General features: G+C 39.9%; 1 protein-coding gene across 6 annotated transcripts in view; it reads right to left on the minus strand.

The window, feature by feature from the left end:
- LOC117416574 (protein IWS1 homolog) overlaps positions 1 to 27,541 on the minus strand; it is a 75,364-nt gene that overhangs the window by 22,331 nt on the left and 25,492 nt on the right. For 4 of the 6 annotated variants that reach the window (XM_034027756.3, XM_059034650.1, XM_059034651.1 and 1 more), the window contains 6 exons: positions 24,459 to 24,603; positions 23,637 to 23,719; positions 23,331 to 23,460; positions 11,854 to 11,971; positions 1,544 to 1,655; positions 129 to 185 (listed from right to left, as the gene is read on the minus strand). In XM_034027756.3, the coding sequence (XP_033883647.3) occupies positions 129 to 185; positions 1,544 to 1,655; positions 11,854 to 11,971; positions 23,331 to 23,460; positions 23,637 to 23,719; positions 24,459 to 24,603 (645 nt within the window). Of the gene's footprint in view, positions 1 to 128; positions 186 to 1,543; positions 1,656 to 3,319; positions 3,402 to 6,251; positions 6,291 to 11,853; positions 11,972 to 17,047; positions 17,318 to 23,330; positions 23,461 to 23,636; positions 23,720 to 24,458; positions 24,604 to 27,541 lie in introns of those variants that run through there. The other 2 variants (XM_059034652.1, XM_059034653.1) reach the window with 2 other exon arrangements.

A 27,541-nucleotide genomic window follows, 5' to 3' on the forward strand; every position in this document is an offset into this window, starting at 1 on the left:
TACTTTGAACTGCAGTATTGCCTTGGTGTCAGTGTTTTTTACGTTCCTGCTTCTGTCTGACGTCACCGACTCAGTCAACCTGTCACAGAGTGTAATTCACAAGGGCTGGTACGTCTGACGATACTTACTTCTCTTCCCCTGTGAGCACCTTATCCAGGTCCCTGCGGGGAGTCTGTCCACCAGAGCTGCAAAGAGACAAGGTAGATCATAAACCACTGCAGCCTGGCTTACAGGAAAGGAGAACTAATGAAGAGAGGCTGTGTAGTTTGACCAGAAGGTAGCCAGTTTGAATTACTTAGAAGAAGGTTTGCTCAAATATATTCAGTGCTAATGAATATGTTCAGGAAAGCAGTTTTCCTAACAGCCTCATTTACCAGGTGTGAATTAAACTTATTGCACTCTATCCTGTTCTTTCATCTTGATGTACCTAGTAATACCGGCAAAGTCTGGCGTTGGGGCTAACTTTTTTTTTTTATTTATTTTTTTTAGTAATGGCCAATGAACAAATCTAAAAGTAGGCAACGTACTGACTTACCAAACACATGCATTATCGATCACAACAAAGGATGCAACACAAACTGCAAAAACATGCCAGAATACCACTGTCAACCTGTAGTACAGACTGAACTGTAATAATTAAACTAACTGAAGAACAGAGTCATATGTTACAAGACGTATGATAAACTGAAATATTACACATACTGAAAGTCTAAAAGTATGGAGTAACATCAGAACAGATTTGACTTGGATGTGCTATAACTTCAATATCCTGAACATTTTACACTACAACCAATGTATATTGCTTGTCTGCTATACTAGAGAGCTTACATTTATTGGTGCTCATTCATTTATTCATTGCTCCCACCACCACCCCCACAACTCAAAACAAAACAGGCAGGATGCCCCAAAACTCCAGTCTGCATCGTGCAGTCACTGAATTCAAACTCAAAAGGGAGGAAACCTGGCAGTCTGACAGAATACATCAGGTACAACATCTTCCGAGCTCTCCACCTTAGGCTGGTCTCTGAGAAGGGTTGTGAAGAGGAGTCGAGTAGAGAGAGAGAGAGAATCAGTGGGAAAGGAGGAGAGAAAGGTAGGTGAGAGGGGAAAGAGGGCAGGACAGGAAAGACAAGTGGTGGCACATCCAGAGAACCCTTCTCAGGTGCTCATTATGAAACCAGGTTAATATTTTGCAGTATTTTCTCCACACCTGGTATTTGTCCTCACAGTACAAATATATTCACACACCTAATTCTGCAGTGTTTCATGGTGATGTTAGAATTTGTTCATTTTATTCACATTCTAGGACTGAACTGAGTTAAATACACTCCAAGCTTCATCACAATTGGATAAGGGGCTTTAATGAACTGCCTACATACATGCACCATAATATCCTCATTGGAAGTAACTTGTGGGATAATAAAACAAGTGTCTTATAAACAGCATGGACAAAAAGCTTGGTGAAATGTTGATGCTGAATTGAAACTCATGATGTAGTGTGTGTAAATGGTCTGTTGTTTTAAGTAAAGGCCTGATCCTGCACCTCAGTCTTCGACGTGTTGGCATCTGCTGGTCCAGATCTCTCTGTTGCCTCTCCTCTCGCGTCATCGCCTTATAGTTCGATGTCAAGCCGAATATGGGCCGGGACCACTCATCTGTCAGACACACGGACACAGACATTAAGATGAGTCAATTTCATTTACAAGACAGAATGAATTAAATAAAGACATGTAATCCACTATAGCAATAGCTAAGGATAAAATGTAATGCAACCAATTCCAACCACTACTGGTTGCAAGAAAGAAAAAAAAAAAAGGACTGCTGACAATCTCCACTAACTGGAATTACCTAAACTTGAGACCCACTGCGGTACCCTGCGCTAGAGTACTGCATCAGGTTAGGTGCCCGTGGGTGACCCACAAAGCGGGTCAGGTTGGAATGTGAACTTTTTCTCGGTTCGGGTCAGAAAATGTAATTTCCGGGTCAGACTCGGGTCTGAATTTGAATCACCAAAAATGTTATCTGTCCTTTCAGCGTACTTGTCTGTAACCCTTTCCCAAATAACGTATTAGAAGATAAATGTACTTCCTGCACCAAAGCAGGAGGTGATTAGGGAGGAGTCAGCTGACTAAGCATTGTTCTCGGTTTGTTTTGCCACTTGTTTGATACATCGCAAGATCCTTTTATCATGTCTGCTTGGTGATATTAAAGATGTCTGTGGACGATGTGAAACCAAAGATAGCGCAGGGTTTATATCATGTAGTGGATAATAGTTCAAGAGGTAAATCACAAGTGTGGAATTCTTTTGGAATCATAGTGGATGGAAATAATGAACATGTGACTGGATTTGTTGCTTGTAAAACCCGATAGCCACAAAACTAGTACATCATCTCTGTGAAAGCACAGGTGTAGCTCCCTTTCAAATGGTGGCACGAAAAGAAGACAGGTATTTTATAGTAACGTAGAGAAAGATAACCCTTTGCGGTCCTATGTCGGACCTGGTCCGACATTGCAATTATTCCTATCCGGTCCAATGTCGGACCCTGTCCGACATCATCAAAAAGACGCAAAAAACGGGTTTCTAGTCGTTTTTTCTCCGGAAAAAGCCAAGAAAACCATTCAATGGCCGAGTGGGAGCGACAGGAGCCGAGACAAGTCGAAAAAAAAAAAATAAGGATGTACCTCATGAATAGTCATACTTCCCCCTGGCATCAGATAACGGCGGCCATAAGGAAACAAGCTGGCTGTTACTGCATCAGCGAATATCACAGACATTTTCAGAGCTTTTTTGAGATGTTATAGTAATAAAATAATGACTTGGATCGCATTATTGAGGCATCCGGTGATAAAATGAGTGATCAGGAGATGATTGATCAGTATGTACGACTATTATTATTATTTATTTCTTATCATATGTGAAAGCTATAGCGAACGAAAGGGTGGGGCGGGGCTGGAGATGCCTAGTGAGTGCTTTGTTGATATGCAGGGCCTTTTAAACCCGTTTGACTGTGGAAAAAAATACTTTTAAACAGCGCGTCTAAAATTAACTGCGCGTGTGAAAATAAATTGGATCCGACGCGCCTGACACACACTTAACAAATGGACTGCAAAGGGTTAATATGTTCCTATGTTAAAATATATCCAAACCACTAGAGGGAGCTACCACGCTGTATAGCCTATTGCAGTGGTTCTCAAAGTTTTTTGTTCACGGACCATCTGAATTTTTTTGGGGGGGATCTCCGTGGACCACACAGTATAGCTGACTGAAAAATAAGCACATAAAAAATCACTATAATATTAAGAATAACTGTAGACTTACCGTTCTTTGTTTTAATACGATGGGTGTGCCTGTTTCTGTGAGCAAAGTTAATTTAAGTTTGGAAACTTTTCATTAACACGAACTTACAGAGAGGGGAAAAAAAAAAACAATTGTTTTATTTTTAAATTGATAATTACAGCAGAACTTGATGTACAGTACCAGTCAAAAGTTTGAGTACACCTGCTTGAAACCAGGTTTTTCATGATTATCTATGCTTTTAACTGTATAAACTTGTCTATAAACACATAATATTTCATTATATGATACATGTACTTATATAAGCTGATAATCATAAGTGAATTGCATTCAAAAATGTTATTTTGAAATGAAAATGTAAATCATGTCAATTTCAATGAAATGTTCACCCAAAGCAAGGGGATTTCAGTCTGAAGTCAGTTAAGTCTGAAATGTGTATAACACGGTGTTAGAACAATGGCCTAAGTATAAAAGTGTCTTTGTTAGATGTTCTCCGAGTTAACTAGCATGTTACCTAATTAACCTTTTGTCACCAATTATTGTTAACAGGTTAGGGTCCATGATTACTATAAATATGGGTAGCATAGGCACAAGTTTGTCATTCCTGAATGTAAGGGAGCAGAAAATGGCAAAATACGCTCAGTTAAGCAAAGAAAAAAGACTGTAATTACTTTAAGAAATGAAGGTCAATCTTTAAGACAAATCGCAAGAACTTTGCAAGTGTCTATAACTGCTGTGGCCAAGACCATCAAACGATTTGAAGAAACTGGCACTCATGAGGACCGAACAAGGTCAGGCAGGCCAAGGGTGACCTCAGAATCAGAGAACAAGTTCATTCGAGTCACAAGTCTGCGAAACCGGCGATTAACTGCCCCTGAAATACAAGCTCAGCTAAATGCTACTAGAAGTACATATGTTTCAACATCAACTGTTCAGAGGAGATTGCGTGAAGCTGGCCTAACTGGAAGAATTGCTGCAAAGAAACCACTGTAAAGTGTGCAGAATAAGAGGAAGAGACTTGCCTGAGCCAAAAAACACAGAAACTGGACGTTTGAGGAGTGGAAGTCGGTCTTATGGACCGATGAGTCAAAATTTGAAATATTTGGGTCCAACCGCCGAGTATTTGTAAGACGCAGACGGTGAGTGCATGAGTTCTGCATGTGTGGTTCCCACTGTCAAGCGTGGTCTGGGGTTGCTTTGCTGGTGACAGAGTTGGTGATCTTTACCAAGTCCATGGCAAGTTCAACCAGCATGGCTATCATAGCATACTTCAGAGGCATGCCATTCCATCAGGATTACGGCTAGTTGGGCAGTCCTTCATTCTTCAGCAAGATAACGATTCGAAACACACCTCAAAGTTGTGCAAGAACTATCTGGCGAAGAAGGAAAATGAAGGACAACTCAATCTAATGACCTGGCCTGCCCAGTCTCCAGACCTCAATCCCATAGAACTTGTATGGGACGAACTGGACAAAAGAGTCAAAGCAAAGCTACCCACAAGTGCCCTACATCTTTGGGAATTGCTGCAGAACAGCTGGGAAGACATGTCTGGTGATTTCCTGCTGAAACTTGTTAACCGAATGCCTCGTGTTTGTGAGGCTGTTATTAAGGTAAAGGTGGCTGTTTTGATTTAGAGACAATTCTCAATTTTCTTGAACATTGCTTTGATACTCATGTTTTGTTTCGTATATTGTAACATGTGTTTTCATTTTCAAGTATTTACAGAAACGTATACGACGTAAAACATTGTCAATTACGAAAAAAAAACTGGTTTCCAGCAAGTGTACTCAAACTTTTGACTGGTATTGTATGTGAATTAATAATCTATGAAGTTACATCCATGAGGTACCAGCACAGTCAGGGCTACGAATCTCCAGCTATAATCTTTATTTATATAACAAAATATGTAAATACTGCATGCTGATTGGCTGTTGGAGATATTTTACTGAGCAGTTAAATAGTAGGCATAGAAGCACAGTTTGATTAATAAATCATCAATACACAACATACTAAACTCACAATTAATACATATTGTTGTGAGAGGTCTTTTTTAAAGTTTTTAAAAATAAGTGAAATTCCTTTTGTCACTAGACAGGGTTCATACACTTTTTCAACATCAAATTTCCATACTTTTTCCAGACTTCCACTTGTTTTTCCCAGACTTGTGTTTTAGTTAGTTTCTACTAGTTTTTCGATAGTTATCCACATAGGCGGGCAGCCGCAGAGCATTATAGCTTTTTGATCCAGAGCAGAAGTTGCACCTGGTTTTCTAAAAGTATTTGTCAGAATCTGGAGGTGCATGTCTAGCAAGAGACAATGCAGGTATGCAAAAGAGAAGTAAGATACAATCCAAGAAATGTCCAATATTTGAGAACTATGTTGCATTATTTACAAAGAGAATATAAAAAAGTTGTATACTGCAAGTATACTTGTGCCAAAATAGGATAGTAATAGTATACTAAAACCAGACAATTTTGGCATAAGTATATTTGCAGTACACTACTTTTTGTAGGGGATGATATTGGATTCTGATCCAAACTTCTATATACCCTCCGTTAAATGTTGAACACTACAGGAGGTGAAAAATAACAAAAATAATATAAAATGTGCACACATGATAAATTAAAATGTGCAAGTTTTGTATATTAAAACATACAAGTCAAATACTAAATACAGTACACCCTCGCTATAACAACCCTGTTTGGGTCCAAAGCCTTTTGTTCGCTATAGTAAAAGGACAATCCAAAACGAACAAGCTGCTGGAGTAAGTTAAGAAAGTCACCTTGGATAAAGGCATTAGCTAAATTATGAATAATATTAGTAGTTTTTACTCTTTGATTTTCTTTATTACAGTATTTGTCACAACTACCAGTAATAATAATAATAATAATAATAATAATAATAATAATAATAATAATAATAATTGTTAATAAAAGTAGAATTACAAGTACAGTACCTATTTGTGGCGTGCTGCATCCAGTATTCTGGCTATATCCTATTCGTTGAAGAACACAGTGTTACATCCTAACACATAAGCAATATAATTTCATAACAGACATATTTTTTCAAGCATTTTCAAGCCCTGGAAATCAGTTTGGCATTTTTCCATACTTTTTCCAGACTCACGTTCGAACACTGCTAGAATTACATGAAGCAACACTTCCATTAAAAAAAACGAAGAAAACAAAAATGCATGGGCAGCTGGTGTTTTTATCCAGGCTACAGGGCACATCCTTTACTGGATGCGCCACTCGGGAGCCCCCGGCTTCATTCCTTTTTATTAAAATAAATGGAAACAAATATAACCTTTCTTTGTGGAAGGACATATAATAAAATTGTTAGTTTTTTTTTTTTTTTTTAATTGTATCCGTTTTATAAGCGGGATAACACACTCCAGGGCTTGTGTGTTGTGTTGCATTAACATACGGCTTTGTTGGTTGAAGGAACTCCTCGCTTCGTGCCTTCAGCCCAAATACAGCCGTATGTTCATGCAATGCAACACAACGCACACTGCGTTGAGTGCACGTGAGCGCAACACACGAAAACTCCCTAGTAAAGAATACATTTTAGACACTCCAAAACTTTTTTTTAACTTGAAGATACTCTCCATGTATGTATTTTCTTCCTGTTTCTGTAGTGAGTTTTTAAGGTCTCAAATTTGGGGTTTGCAATAAGATCTATAAACTATGCTGCTGCTTCCTTTCTGCAATTATGTAATCTTTCCACGGACCACCTAAAGGGAACCAGCAGACCAGAGATATCTGTGTGTGAAAGTGACAGTGTGAGAGAGAGTCAGTCGACGCTGGCAGAAGGTAAAGGAGAAACACTTGCAGGTTTGGGTCGGGTCGCGGGTAAGAAAACAGTGTTGCAGCGGGTTGCGGGTCGGGTCCTGTAGCAGCGGGTCTGGGTTGGAAGCGACTCTGCCCTGTGTTTATCCACCATCTTGATTGCAAAAACATACAGCAAAACCATTAAAATAATGTATTTTAAACACCAAGATGTCACTGGATTTGTGTCTACAGATCACCAGACATTGCAAAGGTAATCTTCCAATGTTGCTACAAATGATTATTACATATTTAGGGAAACATTCTAAGAAGGTCGTTATGTTAAAAGTAGTTGTTCTTGATTAATTTGCTCCAGCTTTAGTATTCACAGTAGGTTGTTATTGTAGGTACTCATAAGTAGGCCTGCAACGAAGGAAGGTTCGATGGTAGTAATTTGCATAATTTACTGGTGACGTCACCATAGTTACTTGTTTATTTGATTGAAAATCCTTTTATCTTACAGGTAATCCATATAAATGGAATAAACATTTGCATGTTGTTTAAAAATATGTTCTATAGAACAGTAATCATGTTTTTATAATTTAAATAACACATATCGTTTATTTACACGTAACTGATGCTGCTTGCGATATATACAGTAAGCTTGCATTGTAGAAGCACCAACCGCACAGTCACTGTTCCAAGCAGGTTATCGGTCACATATCACTACTACTAAAAATATTATGAAGATGAAGATCTTACGCTTGTCAAGTGACCCTGGAGTTTGGTTGTGCCTCCATGATACATCAATAGTCGCTTGCACAGTTTGCATTCAACTTTTTTTTTTGGTCGTCTGGGCATTTAACAAAAAAATCCCAAACAGCAGAGGGGTTTCGAGACATTTCTTTCAATACAGCTTACGTTTTGCTGTCGAGATGGCAAATGAAGAATTTAAAAGTTTGCCTCTGGATAACGAACTAGAGGGGGAGGGGCGGACGGTGCTCAGTTTTTAAATTAATTATTAGTGTTAACATATCATTTTGTATGTTTCAAAACATATTCTACCAATAGCACTTCTCTTACACTGTCTTGCACACTAGTACATATTTTACTGAAGCACTACAGCTGCCTATTGTACCATCCCTAGTGCTTTGGCATAATACAGGGGTCGGGAACCTATGGCTCGCGAGCCATATATGGCTCTTTTCAGGATTTTATATGGCTCTGCAATTTTCAAATGTTGACTGAAAATACACCCTCGAACATGATAAAATTATTTTTAAACTATAAGCATACTTGATTAATGTATAATTATGAATGTGTAAAATTAAATTAAATATGTTCAAAATATTTAGGTAAGAGACTCGCCGCTTAATATGATTGACAGCGGCGTTTGGTCTGTAGCTAGCCTACCTTTCAGAGAGCTGAATTTTAATTGGACGACGTAGTTTGGCCTGCGTCATGTCCAGGTCAAGTTAAACAACTACCTAGCTAAATTAAAACTCATCATCAACGAGAGCAAGAAGGCGAAAAGAAAAAAAGACGACGATTACCGTTCATTCCAGCCCGAATGGACGGATCAGTTTGCATTGTGGAGAAGTCGGGATCCGCAGTGTGTCTCATTTGCAATGAACGTATTGCGTCGCTCAAAAAGTCAAATGTTAAGAGACATTTTGAGATGCACCATGCAGCATTCGCCGCAAAATATCCCGATGAGGACTGCAGGAAAAAAGCTTGCGCTGAGCTTCAGCGGAGAGTGCAAACCGGACAGCAGCAGCTGCTAGCATGGACTAACAAAGGCGGGAATCTGAATTCTGCGAGCTTTGCTGGCGCTCTGGAGATTGTGCGGAGCGGGAAACCATTTACAGATGGGGAGTACATTAAGGGTTGCGTGCTCAGTGTGGCTAAAGAACTGTTTAACGACCTCCCAAACAAGGATAAAATTATCCAAAAAATCGAAGACATGCCTTTGTCAGCAAGAACTGTTCATGATCGTGCACTCATGCACGATCATGCAGATCAACGACATCAGTTCAGGTAGTTTTCTCTTTCCTTGGATGAGTCTACCGATGTGAGCAATGTAGCACAGCTAAGCATAGTCGGGCGGTATGTGACGTGTGATAAAGTGCGTGAAGAGAGTCTCGCTGTTTTGCCGATGAAAGATACAACAAGAGGCGAGGATGTGTTAAAATCTTTGATGGACTTTGCTACAGAGAAAAAGCTACCACTGAATAAACTTATATCCGTGTGTACTGATGGAGCACCCAGTATATTAGGGAAACAAAGAATTCGTTGCCCTTCTGTGTGAGCAAGAGAAGCGGCCCATCTTAATCTTTCATTGCATTGTGCATCAAGAGGCACTGTGTGCTCAGTCGTGTGGAGAGGAACTTCGCGAAGTGATGTCATTGGTCGTTCGCATTGTGAACTTCATTGTGGCCCGAGCTTTGAATGATCGCCAGTTTAAGGCCCTGTTGGATGAAGTGGGGAGTAATTATCCAGGGCTGCTACTGCACAACAATGTGCGTTGGTTATCCAGGGGGAAAGTGCTCGCTCGCTTTGCTGCCTGTTTAAATGAAGTGAGGGCATTTCTGGAAATGAAAGGAAATGTTCATCCCGAGTTTCACTACCTGGTACCTGGTGGATATTACATGTCATTTGAACCACCTCAATGTGAAAATGCAAGACATTGGAAACACAATCTTGTCCCTGCAACAGACAGTGGAGCTGTTCATCAGGGACATTGAAAGTGGCCGTCTCCTGCACTTCGAAACATTGCGAGCGTACAGAGAGGATTGCTTAGCAAGGGACCCCGCTCATCATTTCGACCTCAGGCAGCTCGCAGCCTTCACGTCTGATTTACTGATGTCATTCAAATCATGTTTTGCGGACTTCCGCAGACATGCCGATTCGTTCAAAGTAATAACTCATGTGTGCACCGTGGACGCACAAAACCTGAGTGTCATCCCTGGCATCTCCATTGGAGATTTTGAGCTGGAAGCTGCTGAACTGAAGGTGTCGGATATGTGGGTGTCAATTTTTCACTTTGAATTCCGAACTGGAAAGCCTCGCTCGTCAGCGGGCAGAACTGGCAAAGCAACATAAGTGGGCAGATATGAGAATTCCAACGCGAAGACAATCTCATCCTGAAAACCTGGAACAAACTTCCAGCCACTTTCAGCACAATGCATCGTGTCAGTGTTGCTGTGCTGACAATGTTCAACATACACATGTTGGTGTATATTACACTATCCATGGCAGTGGCAGAGTTCGTTGCTATGACACTTGCATTTCCGGTCACACAATCAGCGCACAATAATTTGATTTGAAATACAGTATTGATAGCTACCAGTATTAAGTACTGTAGTTATTAAAAACAAGATAAATGCTAAAATCAGACAAAAACAGGAAGCAAAACACTAATGATGCCAGGAAAAAAATACGTTTCAACCAAAATTAGTGCACGGGATCATGCTCAACAATTTCCAGGTGATTTCTATGAAGACGGGGTTTGCTTTTTAGTACATTCTGTCAGCACTCGATTGATTACCTTCAGAAGCAGACAGTGTTTGAACACGTGAAATCTCAGAGGCACATCAACAGAAAAGCAAAACAAATCAAGCATATATTATTTTTTGTTTATTATTATTATTATTATTATTATTATTATTATTATTATTATTATTATTATTATTATTTGTTTCTGTTTTGCACTGTAGACATGGATAGCAAATCTTATCTTCAAGTTTTGTGAAGTAGTCAATAGCAGCATTAATATTAGTATTAAGAGAACACGAAATTATGGATCAGCTAATGTCAAGTTTCATTTGTTTAAAGATTCCTCCAAGTAGCTAGTATAGTATACATAGTGTAGTATACATTTATTATTTCAGGCATACACTGTATGAATCACATTAGTATAGTTACTGTATGCAAACATTGACTGCTATTTGGTTGGGGGTTAAATTGAGTTCTCTATTATAATAAATTAAATACATTGTTTACATTTAGTTAAACACTGAAAGCTTATTTTTGTTACGCTTATAGATTTTTTTATGGGTTTAGCTGATAGTTTCAGCCAAATTTTAAATAAACATTATGAAACGCTGTCTTAATAAATATTGTGGAATAAGATTATTTTTATTATTATTATTATTATTATTATTATTATTATTATTATTATTATTATTACCCTAAAATGTGATATGTGCTGGTAATAAAAAAAATGCAGTATCTTGTTTAATTTTAAGTATCTTACAGTTTAAGATTTCAACATTATGGATAAATGCACATTTTTGTTAATAAACAGCAAATATGTACATTGCAGTATGTTTCAGATTTTTATTCATAAAACAAAATAACCTTTTACGTAAAATCAAATATATTAATTTCCGCATATTTTCAGCAGAATTTAGGTAAAGTGAGCCGCAGAATTTCAAAAAATTCCCTGCAGATTCCATCAGGGCCTGATTAAGACCCAGCGAGTAGACCAAATGCATATAATTCAGTGCTTATTAGCATAATTATCCAACCACTCAGAGGGGGGAAAAAAATAAAAAATAAAGGGTTTATTAGTACTTGGGTATAGGGGCTGATCACGATGCGTTATGATCCTAATGGGCTACTTGTACAATGTATAATAACACTGAATGATCATTAAATGAGGGGATATTTTATTAAAAGACAATGAAATGAGGGAAGAGCTTGTGTTCATATCATCTACAAATCAAACTTCACTTCATTCAAGAACGATTTGGCCAACTCTTAAAATGATAATGCAGAAGCAGTTCTTACTGATGAGCTTCCCCGCCAGGTCTTTGTTGCTCCGGGATTCCTTGGGGTGCTTGTACAGGTACATGACAGCCCGGCCAATCCCACTGTGCTTCAAGGTCTCCTGGCTCACACTGGGCAGCTGGGGTACAAGCAGGAGGAGACAGGGTTAACAATGCACTCCCCTTTCCAGGGCTTTGAGACCTTGATGTTGATACAGGCTCATGAATGTGTACTATTATAAATTATGCAGTGGATTTCTGCAATAGGATTTGCATGACATCACTTTGCCGATTTAAGTGTTTTTATTTCAGCAAGTTGGACATAAATGGGACTTACAAGATGCTCTCATGAGTTTTGTGACCTACTATGGATTATACTGCTGGTTCTCAGTTTTTGGTTTTTATTTTTTTCAGAACCTCCTAGGAATTTTTTGGTGTTTCAGAATTCTCAACTGATCGTTTTGGTACTGTACATTGTCAAAATGCAAATAAAAGGCAACATACTTCTTCACCATTTTTTACATTTATTAACATGTATTCAACAACTGACCAAAAGCCTCTTATATTTTAAATCTCAATGAAATTCAAAACACACTTAAGTATTGTTATCTCACTGTATCACCACTGTGAAAAGTTTTATACATTTTATACACTAACTGAAATTCAGATAGCCTTTGCCATTACAGGAAAAGTTGAATGAACTGTACCTTTAAGCAAAACACAGAATCATGTCACAACCATATTGCAATGATGAAGTGATAAGAATTCTATATGCAAGTATTTAAGATTAATATTACCACAATATTCCTGTAATGCGCTCATCACTGCTTAAAACTTTGTATACAAAAAACACCCTCGCATACAGCAAACTTGCAGGTAACATTTACAAACTACAGCCCCATTTAAAAAAAATGCTATTTCAGACATGTAAATGCAGAATAATACCAATACTCTATTGTTTTGCTAATGCAAGGCCTACAATACAAAATACATACATAAATAAATAAATAAAAGCGTGAGCAGCTTTTCACTAAAACCAGTTTGATTGTTGTTTTGAAACAGAGTAGTATTATTCCTTTCCACAGTGCTGGGCTAATATGCTCAGCACTGTTCAAAACTTTGCAAATCACAATGTTACATACATTTAGGGTTAAAAAAACTAAACGTGGGCACTTTTAAACAAACAAAAATAAATAAAGCTTTGGGTTTATTTTTTGGGGGGGTTTTCTTTGTTTGTTTTTTGTAAAAAGACAGTCCGTTGGTGGAAGCTGGTATGCAAATAGTAACGTTAAACCTGCAGTACCAGAGCAAACCTGACAAGACGAGCACATTGCATTAAAGAGGAGCCCCCACTTGATTACAATACATGCATCAAAATGATTTGCTGGTACAGAGTCTGAATTGAAAAAAACAGCCCATGGTCAAAACCAGTAAGGATCATTTAAAAAAAAAAAAAAAAAAAAAAAAAAAAAAAAATATATATATATATATATAATAATAATAATAATAATAATAATTTCAAGAATGTATCTGTAAAAACTGGTAAAAACCCTAAATATATGTAGACAAATGTTTCAGCTAGTGACTTCTTTATTAGAATGACATGTTTCCCGCTTTAACAGACTAAATGACTTAAACTAAACCACTTGTAATAATGAAGGCACTAGACAAAAAGTGTGTTTTATTAACATTATTTTTTGGTATGTAAATGTCAACTCTTTCAACACTTCAAACCAGTTTTACAACCTTGTCAGGTGACCTAATGGAACGTTACCCAACCTAACTATGAAGAAAAAACTTAAATAAAGGTGTTCCAAAAACCTCCACTCTTTTATAAGGTTGTAGGAAGGCAGACCATGTGTATAGGTTGGAGAACAATTTTAAGTAAAGGATTTGGAGGAAAGAATCACATGCTACATGCATTAGGTATTAGGAATTGGGGTTAACCTAATATTTTCACGTGTTCCGATTCTGAATGTTCGGTGTCATTGCTCTCTTGTTTAATTCAACACATTATTTGTATAATTACATTTGTTTGTACTGGGGTATTTTCTCACTGGACACAAATCTGGAAGAGCCTGCTACAACTGTTTAGGCTATAATGCATATGGAATATATGGACACACATCAAATGCACAGATTTATTGAATATGAATAAGCAGCAGATTCAAAGCTATGGCCTTGATTCATTCAAATCTGAGGCAAGAGTTCATACATGTAAACCCATGTAAAACCATGCCGACTGTCTCCCAGGATATTGTTACCATATAACAGCGCTACAACATCATCGCACCAAACTACAATCCCCAGAAGACCCTGCGAAGTTCACAAAATCGTCACTTACCAGCAACTGGGACACACGACGCAGTCAGAGCGGGGTTCACCATACAGTCAACTCACCAGCCTCGTAAAAGGACGCAGCTGTCATGCAATCGTATTGGAGAACTATTGATGGTAAACGGTGATGAGTGCAGTTGGTCTGCGTAGATGGAGCTAGGACAGCTTTGGGAGGTTACCCAGCACAGTTGACAGAGCAAACATGAAGACCGACTTGATTGATTTCACTATGTAACACAATTTTTGTTCCTGGGTAGTGAGTGTTATTTCCTAATTGCTTATGCCTCAAAAGTATAGAAAATGGCTATTCCCCACAAACTTTGCTTTTGTGACCAGGACAGTGATATTTTGAAATTTACCTATTTCCAATGAGAAAACGGGCAAATTTGTGTCTTTTCGTTCACATAAAGTCAGAAAAAAACAACATATCAATCCAAATTAACATGTACTTATACTAAAGGAATACAAAAAGGACTACAAAAGATTTAGAAGTGAGTAGTTTTTCGAGATTTACGATTATACTGTAAATCACTTTCACGAATCAGCCCCCAAATGTAGTCTCCCATCATGTTCTCATTATACTGTCCTTGGTAGCGGCGTTCAAAGTCCAGTATATCCTGGTGGAAGCGCTCGCCTTGCTCCTCCGAGTACGCTCCCATGTTCTCCTTGAATTTATCAAGATGAGCATCAAGGATTTGGACTTTGAGGGACATCCTACAGCCCATTGTGCCGTAGTTCTTCACCAGAGTCTCAACCAGCTCCACATAGTTTTTGGCCTTGTGATTGCCAGGAAGCCCCGAACCACTGCGACAAAGCTGTTCCAAGACGCAGGATCTTCTTCATCTGTGGTCCGACGAAGACACCGGCTTTGACCTTTGCCTCAGACAGCTTAGGGAAGAAGTATTGAAGGTACTGGAAGGCTGCCGACTCCTTATCTAGAGCTCTGACAAATTGTTTCATAAGGCCCAATTTGATGTGCAGTGGTGGCATCAGCACCTTCCGGGGGTCCACCAGTGGCTCCCACTTGATGTTGTTCCTCCCCATAGAGAACTCTGTCCGCTGTGGCCAGTCCCGCCTGTGGTAGTGCGCCTTGGTGTCCCTGCTGTCCCAAAGGCAAAGATAGCAGGGAAACTTGGTCAAACCGCCTTGGAGACCCATCAGGAATGCCACCATTTTGAAGTCTCCTATGACCTCCCAGCCGTACTCATCATACTTCAAGGCGTCCAGCAAGGTCTTGATGCTGTTGTAATCCTCTTTGAGGTGCACCGAGTGAGCCAGGGGAAGAGACGGGTACTTGTTACCATTATGGAGCAGCACGGCTTTGAGGCTCCTGGATGAGCTGTCAATGAAGAGGCGCCACTCATTCTGGTTACAGGCAGAAGCAGAGCCCATCTTGAGGGGTGAAGAAGCTGGAAAAAGGTTGGTGACGCTTCCTCTGATCTGCGACTTGCACACTTTCATCCAACAAGTTCCACTGCTTGAGCCTAGACGTCAAAAGCTCGGCATTGGACTTGGTGAGACCAAGATCTCTAATCAAGTCGTTGAGGTCTTTTTGGTTGGGGTAGTATGGGTTTCTCTCCTCAGCTCCACCTCTGAAATTGTCATCTGGATCTACAATGTCTTCCTCGCTCTCTGACTTGCTGCTCTCTTCTAAAGACGGCTGCTCTCTCTCCGGAGGAGTGGGTACGGGGAGCTCATGGTAGTGTGGCACCGGGGCGATGGATAAAGGAAGGTCCGGATACGTGATAGCAGGTGCATTCTTGCCAGTCCGACGTTTGGAAGGGTCCACCATGCAGAAGTAGCAGTTGCTTGAGTGGTCAGTGGGTTCCCGCCAAATTCTTGGGATAGCGAACTTCATGGCTCTCTTTTCCCCTCTGTACCATCCTACAAAAATACATTTATTTCACCCATGACTAATGTGTAAGAGATTCTCGCAACATTTTTCATATATGATATATTTTTTCAATAACATTGAAAATTGTAAAACATTTTAAAATTATAAATTTTAACAAATTTTATAACACAAAATTCCGAGCAACAATTGTCCATCTTACCTTCCAGAGTTTTTTTTCAGTGCTCGCAGGTGAAATGAGGTGCCCAGGGTTTGTCTTGATCCCCGACAGGCATGCCGAAATATGCCTTGTAGGCCTCACACATCTTAGCAGATGCTTCCACGGAGTACTTTTTCGCTCTTGTCTTGATAAATTGGCCGCAGACATAGCAAAATGCGTCTGCCGGATGCTTGCAGCCTCTTGATGCCATCTCAGAAAAATGCAGATATGTATCCACTTAGGCAGCTGGAACTAAACTGAATTGATGGGCTTAAGGCCCCTGTATTTATACTACTATTTATATTACTGGAAAGTTCTAGAAAGTTCTAGAAGTTACTCCAAGTTTACTCAGCACTGAATCTATCTGGAATGTTCTGGAAAATAGGTAAATTTCAAAATATCACTGTCCTGGTCACAAAAGCAAAGTTTGTGGGGAATAATAGCCATTTTCTATACTTTTGAGGCATAAGCAATTAGGAAATAACACTTACTACCCAGGAACAAAAAAAAAAAAAAATTGTTACACAGTGTTTTCAGAAGGTTATAGGTTTTTTTTTTCCCTCACTGTCCCCATACAGCTCTATCATAACTAGACTAGCAAAGTAAAACCCCCAGCAATAAAAGCGTGTTTCCACAAGCATTTTTTATGTAGTTGGGCTACATATCAATTTTATTTTGTTTTTCACTTGTTGCAGAATGATATTCAGCACATGTTTTGAGATATATATACAGTGCCTTGCAAAAGTATTCAGACCCCTGACCAATTCTCTCATATTACTAAATTACAAATGGTACATTGAAATTTCATTCTGTTTGATATTTTATTTTAAAACACTGAAACTCAAAATCAATTATTGTAAGGTGACATTGGTTTTATGTTGGGAAATATTTTTAAGAAACATAAAAAACTAAAATATCTTGCTGCATAAGTATTCAACCCGTGCTGTGGAAGCTCCCAGTTTACACAGATGAAAGAAATTGCCGTAACGAGGACACAATTACCTTACCATTGGCCTCCACCTGTGAACCATTAAAGTTGCCGTCACATTTTCTGGATAAAAACCCCACTGTTGAAGGATCATTGGTCAGGCTGTGAATCTGAAGGAAAATGAAGACCAAAGAGCAAAGAGCATTCTACAGAAGTTAGAGATAAAGTAATACAAATGCATAGATTAGGGAAAGGGTACAAAATAATATCCAAGTGTTTGGATATCCCAGTGAGCACAGTTGGATCAATAATCAGGAAGTGGAAGCTGCATCACACCACCCAGGCACTGCCAAGAAAAGGCCGTCCCTCAAAACTCAGCGCTCAAACAAGAAGGAGACTTGTGAGAGAAGCCACAGAGAGGCCAACAATCACTTTGAAGGAGCTACACAGAGTTCAGTGGCTGGGAGTGGAGTAATGGTGCACCAGTCAACCATATCAATTGCTCTGCATAACACTGGCCTGTATGGGAGGGTGGCAAGAAAGAAGCCGTTACTCAAAAAGTACCATCTGAAAGCACGTCTGGAGTTTGCCAGAAAGCATGAGAGTGACCCAGCTGCGATGTGGGAAAAGATTTTGTGGTCAGTTGAGACCAAGATAAAGCTTTTTGGCCAAAACTCAAAGCGCTATGTGTGGCGCAAACCTAACACTGCCCATGCCTCAAGACACACCATCCCTACAGTGAAGTATGGTGGTGGCAGCATCATGCTGTGGGGATGCTTCTCATCAGCAGGGACTGGGCATCTTGTTAAAATTGAAGTTAGAATGGATGGAGCAAAATACAGGGAAATACTGCAAGAGAACCTGCTTCAGTCCGCTAAAAAACTGAAGCTTGGGAGGAAATTCACCTTTCAGCAGGACAATGATCCCAAGCACAAGGCCAAAGCAACATTGGAGTGGCTCAAGAACAAAAAGGTGAATGTCCTACAGTGGCCCCGTCAAAGTCTTGATCTCAATCCCATTGAGAATCTGTGGCACTATTTGAAAATTGCGGTCCACAAGCGTCGTCCAACCAACCTGAACAACCTGGAGCAAATCTGCCAAGAATGGGCCAAAATCACTCCAACACTGTGTGCAAAGCTGGTACATACTTACCCCAAAAGACGTAAAGCTGTTATTGCAGCGAAAGGTGGCTCTACCAAATATTAATGTGTGGGGGTTGAATACTTATGCAAGCAAGATATTTCAGTTTTTTATTTTTCTTAAATATTTCCCAACATAAAACCAATGTCACCTTACAATAATTGATTTTGAGTTTCAGTGTTTTAAAATAAAATATCAAACAGAACGAAATTTCAACGTACCATTTGTAATTCAGTAATATGAGAGAATTGGTCAGGGGTCTGAATACTTTTGTAAGGCACTGTATAATATATATACAGTGCCTTGCGAAAGTATTCGGCCCCCTTGAACTTTGCGACCTTTTGCCACATTTCAGGCTTCAAACATAAAGATATGAAACTGTAATTTTTTGTGAAGAATCAACAACAAGTGGGACACAATCATGAAGTGGAACGAAATTTATTGGATATTTCAAACTTTTTTAACAAATAAAAAACTGAAAAATTGGGCATGCAAAATTATTCAGCCCCCTTAAGTTAATACTTTGTAGCGCCACCTTTTGCTGCGATTACAGCTGTAAGTCGCTTGGGGTATGTCTCTATCAGTTTTGCACATCGAGAGACTGAAATTTTTGCCCATTCCTCCTTGCAAAACAGCTCGAGCTCAGTGAGGTTGGATGGGGAGCATTTGTGAACAGCAGTTTTCAGTTCTTTCCACAGATTCTCGATTGGATTCAGGTCTGGACTTTGACTTGGCCATTCTAACACCTGGATATGTTTATTTGTGAACCATTCCATTGTAGATTTTGCTTTATGTTTTGGATCATTGTCTTGTTGGAAGACAAATCTCCGTCCCAGTCTCAGGTCTTTTGCAGACTCCAGCAGGTTTTCTTCCAGAATGGTCCTGTATTTGGCTCCATCCATCTTCCCATCAATTTTAACCATCTTCCCTGTCCCTGCTGAAGAAAAGCAGGCCCAAACCATGATGCTGCCACCACCATGTTTGACAGTGGGGATGGTGTGTTCAGGGTGATGAGCTGTGTTGCTTTTACGCCAAACATAACGTTTTGCATTGTTGCCAAAAAGTTTGATTTTGGTTTCATCTGACCAGAGCACCTTCTTCCACATGTTTGGTGTGTCTCCCAGGTGGCTTGTGGCAAACTGTAAACGACACTTTTTATGGATATCTTTCAGAAATGGCTTTCTTCTTGCCACTCTTCCATAAAGGCCAGATTTGTGCAGTATACGACTGATTGTTGTCCTATGGACAGAGTCTCCCACCTCAGCTGCAGATCTCTGCAGTTCATCCAGAGTGATCATGGGCCTCTTGGCTGCATCTCTGATCAGTCTTCTCCTTGTATGAGCTGAAAGTTTAGAGGGACGGCCAGGTCTTGGTAGATTTGCAGTGGTCTGATACTCCTTCCATTTCAATATTATCGCTTGCACAGTGCTCCTTGGGATGTTTAAAGCTTGGGAAATCTTTTTGTATCCAAATCCGGCTTTAAACTTCTCCACAACAGTATCTCGGACCTGCCTGGTGTGTTCCTTGTTCTTCATGATGCTCTCTGCGCTTTAAACGGACCTCTGAGACTATCACAGTGCAGGTGCATTTATACAGAGACTTGATTACACACAGGTGGATTCTATTTATCATCATTAGTCATTTAGGTCAACATTGGATCATTCAGAGATCCTCACTGAACTTCTGGAGAGAGTTTGTTGCACTGAAAGTAAAGGGGCTGAATAATTTTGCACGCCCAATTTTTCAGTTTTTTATTTGTTAAAAAAGTTTGAAATATCCAATAAAAATTTCGTTCCACTTCATGATTGTGTCCCACTTGTTGTTGATTCTTCACAAAAAATTACAGTTTCATATCTTTATGTTTGAAGCCTGAAATGTGGCAAAAGGTCGCAAAGTTCAAGGGGGCCGAATACTTTCGCAAGGCACTGTATATACACTACCGGTCAAAAGTTTTAGAACACCCCCATTTTTCCAGTTTTTATTGAATTTTAAGCTGTTTAAGTCCAGTGAATAACCTGAAATGGTACAAAGGTATATATATACAGCTCTGGAAAAAATTAAGAGACCACTGCAAAATTATCAGTTTCTCTGGTTTTACTATTTATAGGTATGTGTTTGGGTAAAATGAACTTTTTTGTTTTATTCTATAAACTACTGACAACATTTCTCCCAAATTCCAAATAAAAATATTGTCATTTAGAGCATTTATTTGCAGAAAATGACAACTGGTCAAACTAACAAAAAAGATGCAGTGTTGTCAGACCTTGAATAATGCAAAGAAAATAAGTTCATATTCATTTTTAAACTCCACAATACTAATGTTTTAACTTAGGAAGAGTTCAGAAATCAATATTTGGTGGAATAACCGTGATTTTCAAGCACAGCTTTCATGCGTCTTGGCATGCTCTCCACCAGTCTTTCACTTTGATGTTGGGTGACTTTATGCCACTCCTGGCGCAAAAATTCAAGCAGCTCGGCTTTGTTTGATGGCTTGTGACCATCCATCTTCCTCTTGATCACATTCCAGAGGTTTTCAATGGGGTTCAGGTCTGGAGATTGGGCTGGCCATGACAGGGTCTTGATCTGGTGGTCCTCCATCCACACCTTGATTGACCTGGCTGAGTGGCATGGAGTATTGTCCTGCTGGAAAACCCAATCCTCAGAGTTGGGGAACATTGTCAGAGCAGAAGGAAGCAAGTTTTCTTCCAGGACAACCTTGTACTTGGCTTGATTCATGCCAAAGCTGCCCGATTCCAGCCTTGCTGAAGCACCCTCAGATCATCACCGATCCTCCACCACATTTCACAGTGGGTGCGAGACACTTTGGCTTGTAGGCCTCTCCAGGTCTCCGTCTAACCATTAGACAACAAGGTGTTGGGCAAAGCTGAAAATTGGACTCATCTGGGGGTGCTCCAGCAAGGCTGGAATCGTGCAGATTTGTCTTTGTGAAGGACGCATGAATCAAGCCAAGTACAAGGTTGTCCTGGAAGAAAACTTGCTTCCTTCTGCTCTGACAATGTTCCCCAACTCTGAGGATTGGTTTTTCCAGCAGGACAATGCTCCATGCCACACAGCCAGGTCAATCAAGGTGTGGATGGAGGACCACCAGATCAAGACCCTGTCATGGCCAGCCCAAATCTCCAGACCTGAACCCCATTGAAAACCTCTGGAATGTGATCAAGAGGAAGATGGATGGTCACAAGCCATCAAACAAAGCCGAGCTGCTTGAATTTTTGCGCCAGGAGTGGCATAAAGTCACCCAACATCAAAGTGAAAGACTGGTGGAGAGCATGCCAAGACGCATGAAAGCTGTGCTTGAAAATCACGGTTATTCCACCAAATATTGATTTCTGAACTCTTCCTAAGTTAAAACATTAGTATTGTGGAGTTTAAAAATGAATATGAACTTATTTTCTTTGCATTATTCAAGGTCTGACAACACTGCATCTTTTTTGTTAGTTTGACCAGTTGTCATTTTCTGCAAATAAATGCTCTAAATGACAATATTTTTATTTGGAATTTGGGAGAAATGTTGTCAGTAGTTTATAGAATAAAACAAAAAAGTTCATTTTACCCAAACACATACCTATAAATAGTAAAACCAGAGAAACTGATAATTTTGCAGTGGTCTCTTAATTTATTCCAGAGCTGTATATATATATATATATATATATATATATATATATATACAGTACAATTAAAGAGCAAGATACAAAATACAATGACTTCAGTACTAATAAGAGCAAGTATCCCTACTGAACCCACTGTTTTCTTTCTAGCATGACGCTTTTATCCAGAGCGAGTTCGCTTTTGTTGTTTGAAATTAAAATGTTGTAGTCAGATAATTCCCCTATATGTGCTTGCTGGGCATGTAGTTTTTATTATTATTATTATTATCATCTAGTACTACTGCTAATCAGGGTCTGTAAACTATTTCTAATACAAGGGTCTATTAAAAGACCCTTATAAATACAGGAGATATTTACATCCACTAATATTTTTGAATTGTCAAAGGCACAAGCTTGATCCAGTTCTTCCAGTGACAGCGTGAGACTTGCAGCTCTTCCCCATTCCCCTCTATCTGAGTTCCAAGCAGAAGCTTTTATTATTATTATTATTTTTTTTTAATTGTGCATTCATATGTTTTTTTGAGTGAGTCTTCCACCCTCAAGGGCTCAACGTATATTGCAATTGGCCAACATCCACAGTTGTTTGTCAAAGGCATCCCAATGTATGCTTCTGTTAAATGGTGATTTCTTGTTTCTTTGAAAATATATTTATTCAGGGCTACAAGAGCACACCAAACTTTTTTTATATTAGAAAACAGAATAGGGGGATTTTAGGAATGTACCATCTACATATATTTACCATTTATATTTTATTTAATAAGGGTGTTTATAGGAATGTACTACATACATGTATTCAACATTAATTGTAGGGTGTTACCCTTCCATAAATTAGGGTTTGTAAACTTTGGACGACCACTGTATACGCACACACGCACGGTATAATCTAATCTCCAGCAGTTTACAGGATTACATTTTTAGGTGCCCTGCCAAACGAACGTGTATACATATTGTGGCGGCGGTGGACAAAAGAAACACACCAAAGGCAGTTTTGAGGCCAAAATAGCGGAACAACAACTGTATTTCTTCCTTGAGAAATGGACGCTCTGAGAAATGGGATGGGGGGCAGGTAGTAAAACCTAGAATGCAACTGCTTTGCAATTGTTCAATACGAGTCTTAATGACACTGCTAGGTCACATTAAAACCTGCATACTGAGGGGGGCGGGGGGAGTTCCTGGTAAGTGACGCATTTGTGAACTTCGCAGAGTCTTCTGGGAATTGAATTGTAGTTCGGCGCGGTCATGTTGTAGCACTGTTATGGGCAGTCGCTGTAATGGCAGGCGCGATCTTGGACTCGCGGTGATGTCGTGATACACCCTCCCTCATGAGCTCAATAACCAGGTTCTCTTGGTATTGCCTTCATTTCTAAGGGGTATTCCCAGCCTCTATTCACGAAATGGAATGCCCCCACCTCACCTCCTGCAGGATCTTGAGCAGCTCCTCTCGGATCTTCAGCGCTGGTAAGCTCTTGTCTGGGAGAGGGCCGATCCATTCTTTAATGGCACTCATCACACCGCTGTCAATGAATGTCTCTTTTAAATCTTGCCTGGAGAGGACAAACCGTTAAGTTTAATAACAAGCTCAGCATACAGCCTACATTCCTAATCCACAAATCAAAGTTCACGTGAATATTTGGCAGCGACGGGTCTAGGGAAAGGTGTGTCGGTCTGTTTTCTAAACTCTGGCTGCTCTCTGCTTTGATGCTGATAAGGAGAGACTCACTTCTTCAAGTGCATGACGACAGTGGGTAGCAATGTAAGTTTCTTCAGTGCTGGCTTCTTCTGGCCATTCAGTATCCGGTCCTCCTGCAGAGATGGCAAGATGAAATTATTAACACAGAACACAAGACAACAGACCTCCAGAACATGGACAAGCCCATTAAAACAACTGGGAAGAAAAATGGAGGGCAAGAGAACTACTGTTCCTAAATAGAACCTAAATGGCAAAGATATAAAATCATTCACAGTGTAAATAGTAGTTGACTGCAAATGAAGTGTCCAGTCCATATATGCGGTATGTGCATACAAACTATTTAAACTATGGATTATAGTTAGTAATAATGTACTCTGGCAGCAAATTGATGAGGGTGGACTGAGAGTCTTATAATCAACAATAGCCATCAGCAGTTCAAGTAGTGTTTCAGCTAGTATCTTCATTATTACTGTTAGATTGTGTTACCTGTTTAGTAAGGTTTTTAACTTTGCAATCCTAAAGTAGTGTTTCTGTTTAGTGCTGAAAGAGCTGAATAGCCATTGTTGTGTCTTTAAATTGATCGAGAGTCTGGCTCTTTTCAATCACTTTTGAGCATAAGTGAGACTTTCATCTATGATCGAATTTGCAACAAACTGCATGATTAGAGACACAGTATTCTCCTCTGTGAATTAAGAAATACTAAAAGAAACCTAAAACCAAACGTTTTGATCAAGTCTTTCACAATGTCTTCAACTGCTGGACGGGTTAGAGATTCATTAGCTCTACTATTTTGGAGAGTGTTTTTCATATGTATTCAAATGTATTCTGCCACTGTATTTGGGAGCAGCTCACCTCGGCTGCTTCATTCATCTTGGCGATCATGGCGCTGACCACGTCGTCCGCGTCGCTGATGAACGTGCCGCCGTCACGGTTCCGCCGCCGCTTCCCTCCCAGGGCTTTCTTCCTCGCCAGCATCACGTCAAAGTCAGACATGAAGCTGGAGATGCAGGAGGGGAAAGAACCCATTACACAGGACTCCCTGGCTTTGTATGCTCTCTTTGCAGTGCCAGTTTTTATGGGATACAAAATATAATTTGAAGTTAACTTGAGTGACAGAGGGAAAACATTTTGGGAAGTCAATTCTGGACAAAATAATCAGGAGATCTCACATTCTGTCCATAAAAATACATAGAATTTATAAGCTAAGCATCCAAAAGCACAAATGGAACTAAAGCTCTATCATCAGCAAGTGCCTGTTATTCAACATTCCAGAGATGTGTGATTCCTACTCACAGTAGTCAATGTGCATAAACTGTTGAAACATTAGCTTCATCCAAAGTTCTTCATGTTTATGTGCTGAAAGCATCAACTGAAAGTGAGAATTCATATCTGTTTAGTACAAATAGCTGAATAGTATGGTAATGATAAAGCTGTACTACCAACGAGTCCCACAGTACTCAACATACTGCCCTTTTAATGATTTACAGTGGCCTGAGGTTGGAAGTACTGCATGTCTAAAGGGATTAGAGCCAAGTTATGGAGTGCTTTGGTTTTCTCGCGACTGTGAAACACACCTGGAAAGTGATTATGTTAAATATACAATCTCATAAAATCTAATCTAATTTAATGAGAAAAATGTATTTTAAAATTCTCTATCTGCCGGTTGTATTTGATTACATTGCCTAGGCAGCTGCAGGCAGTCTCGGACACGTGCCTTCTCCATGCAACCAATGTTTATTTTCTTGGCCAGTGACTTCCTTTTTTCCCCAGTGTTTAAAACTATTAATATTTAGCATCATATTTGTGTTTAACAGTAAAACATGACATGAGGGTTTATACAGTTTTAATGGTAGTCAGATGTAAAACGTCAAAAAAATCAATTTTTGTAAATTGTACTGCTGCAAATGTAAAATTCAGATTTTTTAATCTGAGTTAGTTTGGTGTTAGTATTTTCACATAACAATTCCTACAGTAAATGCGCTATTATAATTGGAATTTGCATTTAAAACGTCAAGTATACACTGGCAAATATCTTTTCAGCGCCGTTTCCTGTTAGGCAATAGTGGAAGTTTGCACCCCTAACAGACAGAAAGCCGCTAGGGAGACAGAAGAGGGTCGAAACAGCTGGGTTCAGACAGGCAGAGACAGGGGAAAAAGAAACGTAGTCAAACACAACCACCAGAAATCAAAACATCAAACAAATTTGACCCACTTCAAAATTTAGATGATCAAAATGAGCATCAAGAGAATGAAAGGAACAACATCCAGGACCCCATAAACAGTGCTGGCCAGGCAGCAAAAAAAAGGAAGGTCATGATTGCCGGGGACTCGATATTGAGAAACACAGCAAGTTCAGTGCGCAGTCTGGACCCCCTTACAACAGTGTGCTGCCTTCCAGGAGCCTTTGTCACGCACATCACTGAGAACGTGGACAGGCTCCTAGAACGAACAGGAGACGACCCGGTAGTAGTCGTCCACATCGGTACAAACAACATTGGAAGAGACAGACCAAGATCCCTGCAAAACAAATTCAGAGAGCTAGGAAGGAAATTAAAAGACAAGACCAAAACTGGTATTTTCTTGCAAAGGACCATACGGACAGCTGGAAATAAATAATCTAAATGCATGGCTGAAATCGTGGTGCACCCAGCAAGGCTTCACCTTCCTTGAACATTGGACCACATTCTAAAACAAGAACTATCTATAGAGGTGGGACGGACTTCACTTAAATAAAAAGGGAACCAATCTACTCGGAAAAAGGATACCTCGGAGGTTCAGAAGCATTTAAACTAGAAAGGAAGGGGGAAGAAATCAACAAAAAAACAGAAGGGAGACTACATCAAAACAAGGGCAACAACTCAGGTAAAATAGACATTAAATGTATTTATCTAAATGATATAAGTCTCAAAAACAAAATGTTAGAACTTGAAGCTACTGCACTAACAAGTAACTATGATGTGATATGTCACAAAGACGGCCGGAGTGGGTGGCGTCAGACCAGAAGCAGGGAGTAAACAGACAGAGACTTGGGGTTTTGGTGGAGCTGAGCGAATGGTTTCGCTCAGCATTTAATAAAACAGCACAGAAAATAAAAGGTTTGAACAGACAAAAACACGGGACACGGCACTTGCGCCAAAATAAACAGACATACAAAACGACTAAACACTAACACACAGGTGAAACGGAGACGAACAAACACGGTGAGTACAAACAAAACACTTATTATATTTACGCTCTTAATTACTCCTCTCTCTCTCTCTCACCCGTTCTCCTCTTCCGAACACCCAACCCTGAGTGCAAGAAATGTGCGTCTATATATACTATTGTGCTGGGATTCAATTACTAATTAATTATTCACTTGAATCCCAGCACGTGAATTAATTCTGTGCAACCCCGTGCTCACATATTACATTTAACCAGCACGTGAAGTGATTTGTGCTCTCCTCATGCCTAAATACAAATCTACACTTTTTAAATACACGTGAAACACAGACCCGTTTATATCCCGTGTACCAATGACTATACACCAACATTTACACACGCAACATACAACACATAACACACAATTGCACACAGGGGCGGGGCACATTGCCACATATACCCCCCCTTGTGCGCAGCACACATGGCCTCAACGGCCACCTCCCCCCTTAAATACCCAGCAGTCCAGGCCAAAGTCTCGGGCTGGGAAGGGAGGCTTCAGTGGGCCCATGGCTGGCCATGCTGTCAGCACCCCTGCCGGTAGTGGCACGGCTGACAGCCTGTTGGTTTGCTCCTGCAGCGAAACTGCTGCTGGGGAAAGTGGTCTCCTGACCTCTCCCCCTGTCTTTGTAGCCGGTAGCTCCCTTTGGTGGGGCTCCGACCACAGTACTGCCGGCAGCGAAGAAGCTGCAGTGGGAGCAGGTCTCCGGACCTCCCCCACGATCTCCGGCAGCGAA

Source organism: Acipenser ruthenus, chromosome 12 (genome assembly GCF_902713425.1).
Source record: "Acipenser ruthenus chromosome 12, fAciRut3.2 maternal haplotype, whole genome shotgun sequence".
Classification (NCBI taxonomy): domain Eukaryota; kingdom Metazoa; phylum Chordata; class Actinopteri; order Acipenseriformes; family Acipenseridae; genus Acipenser; species Acipenser ruthenus.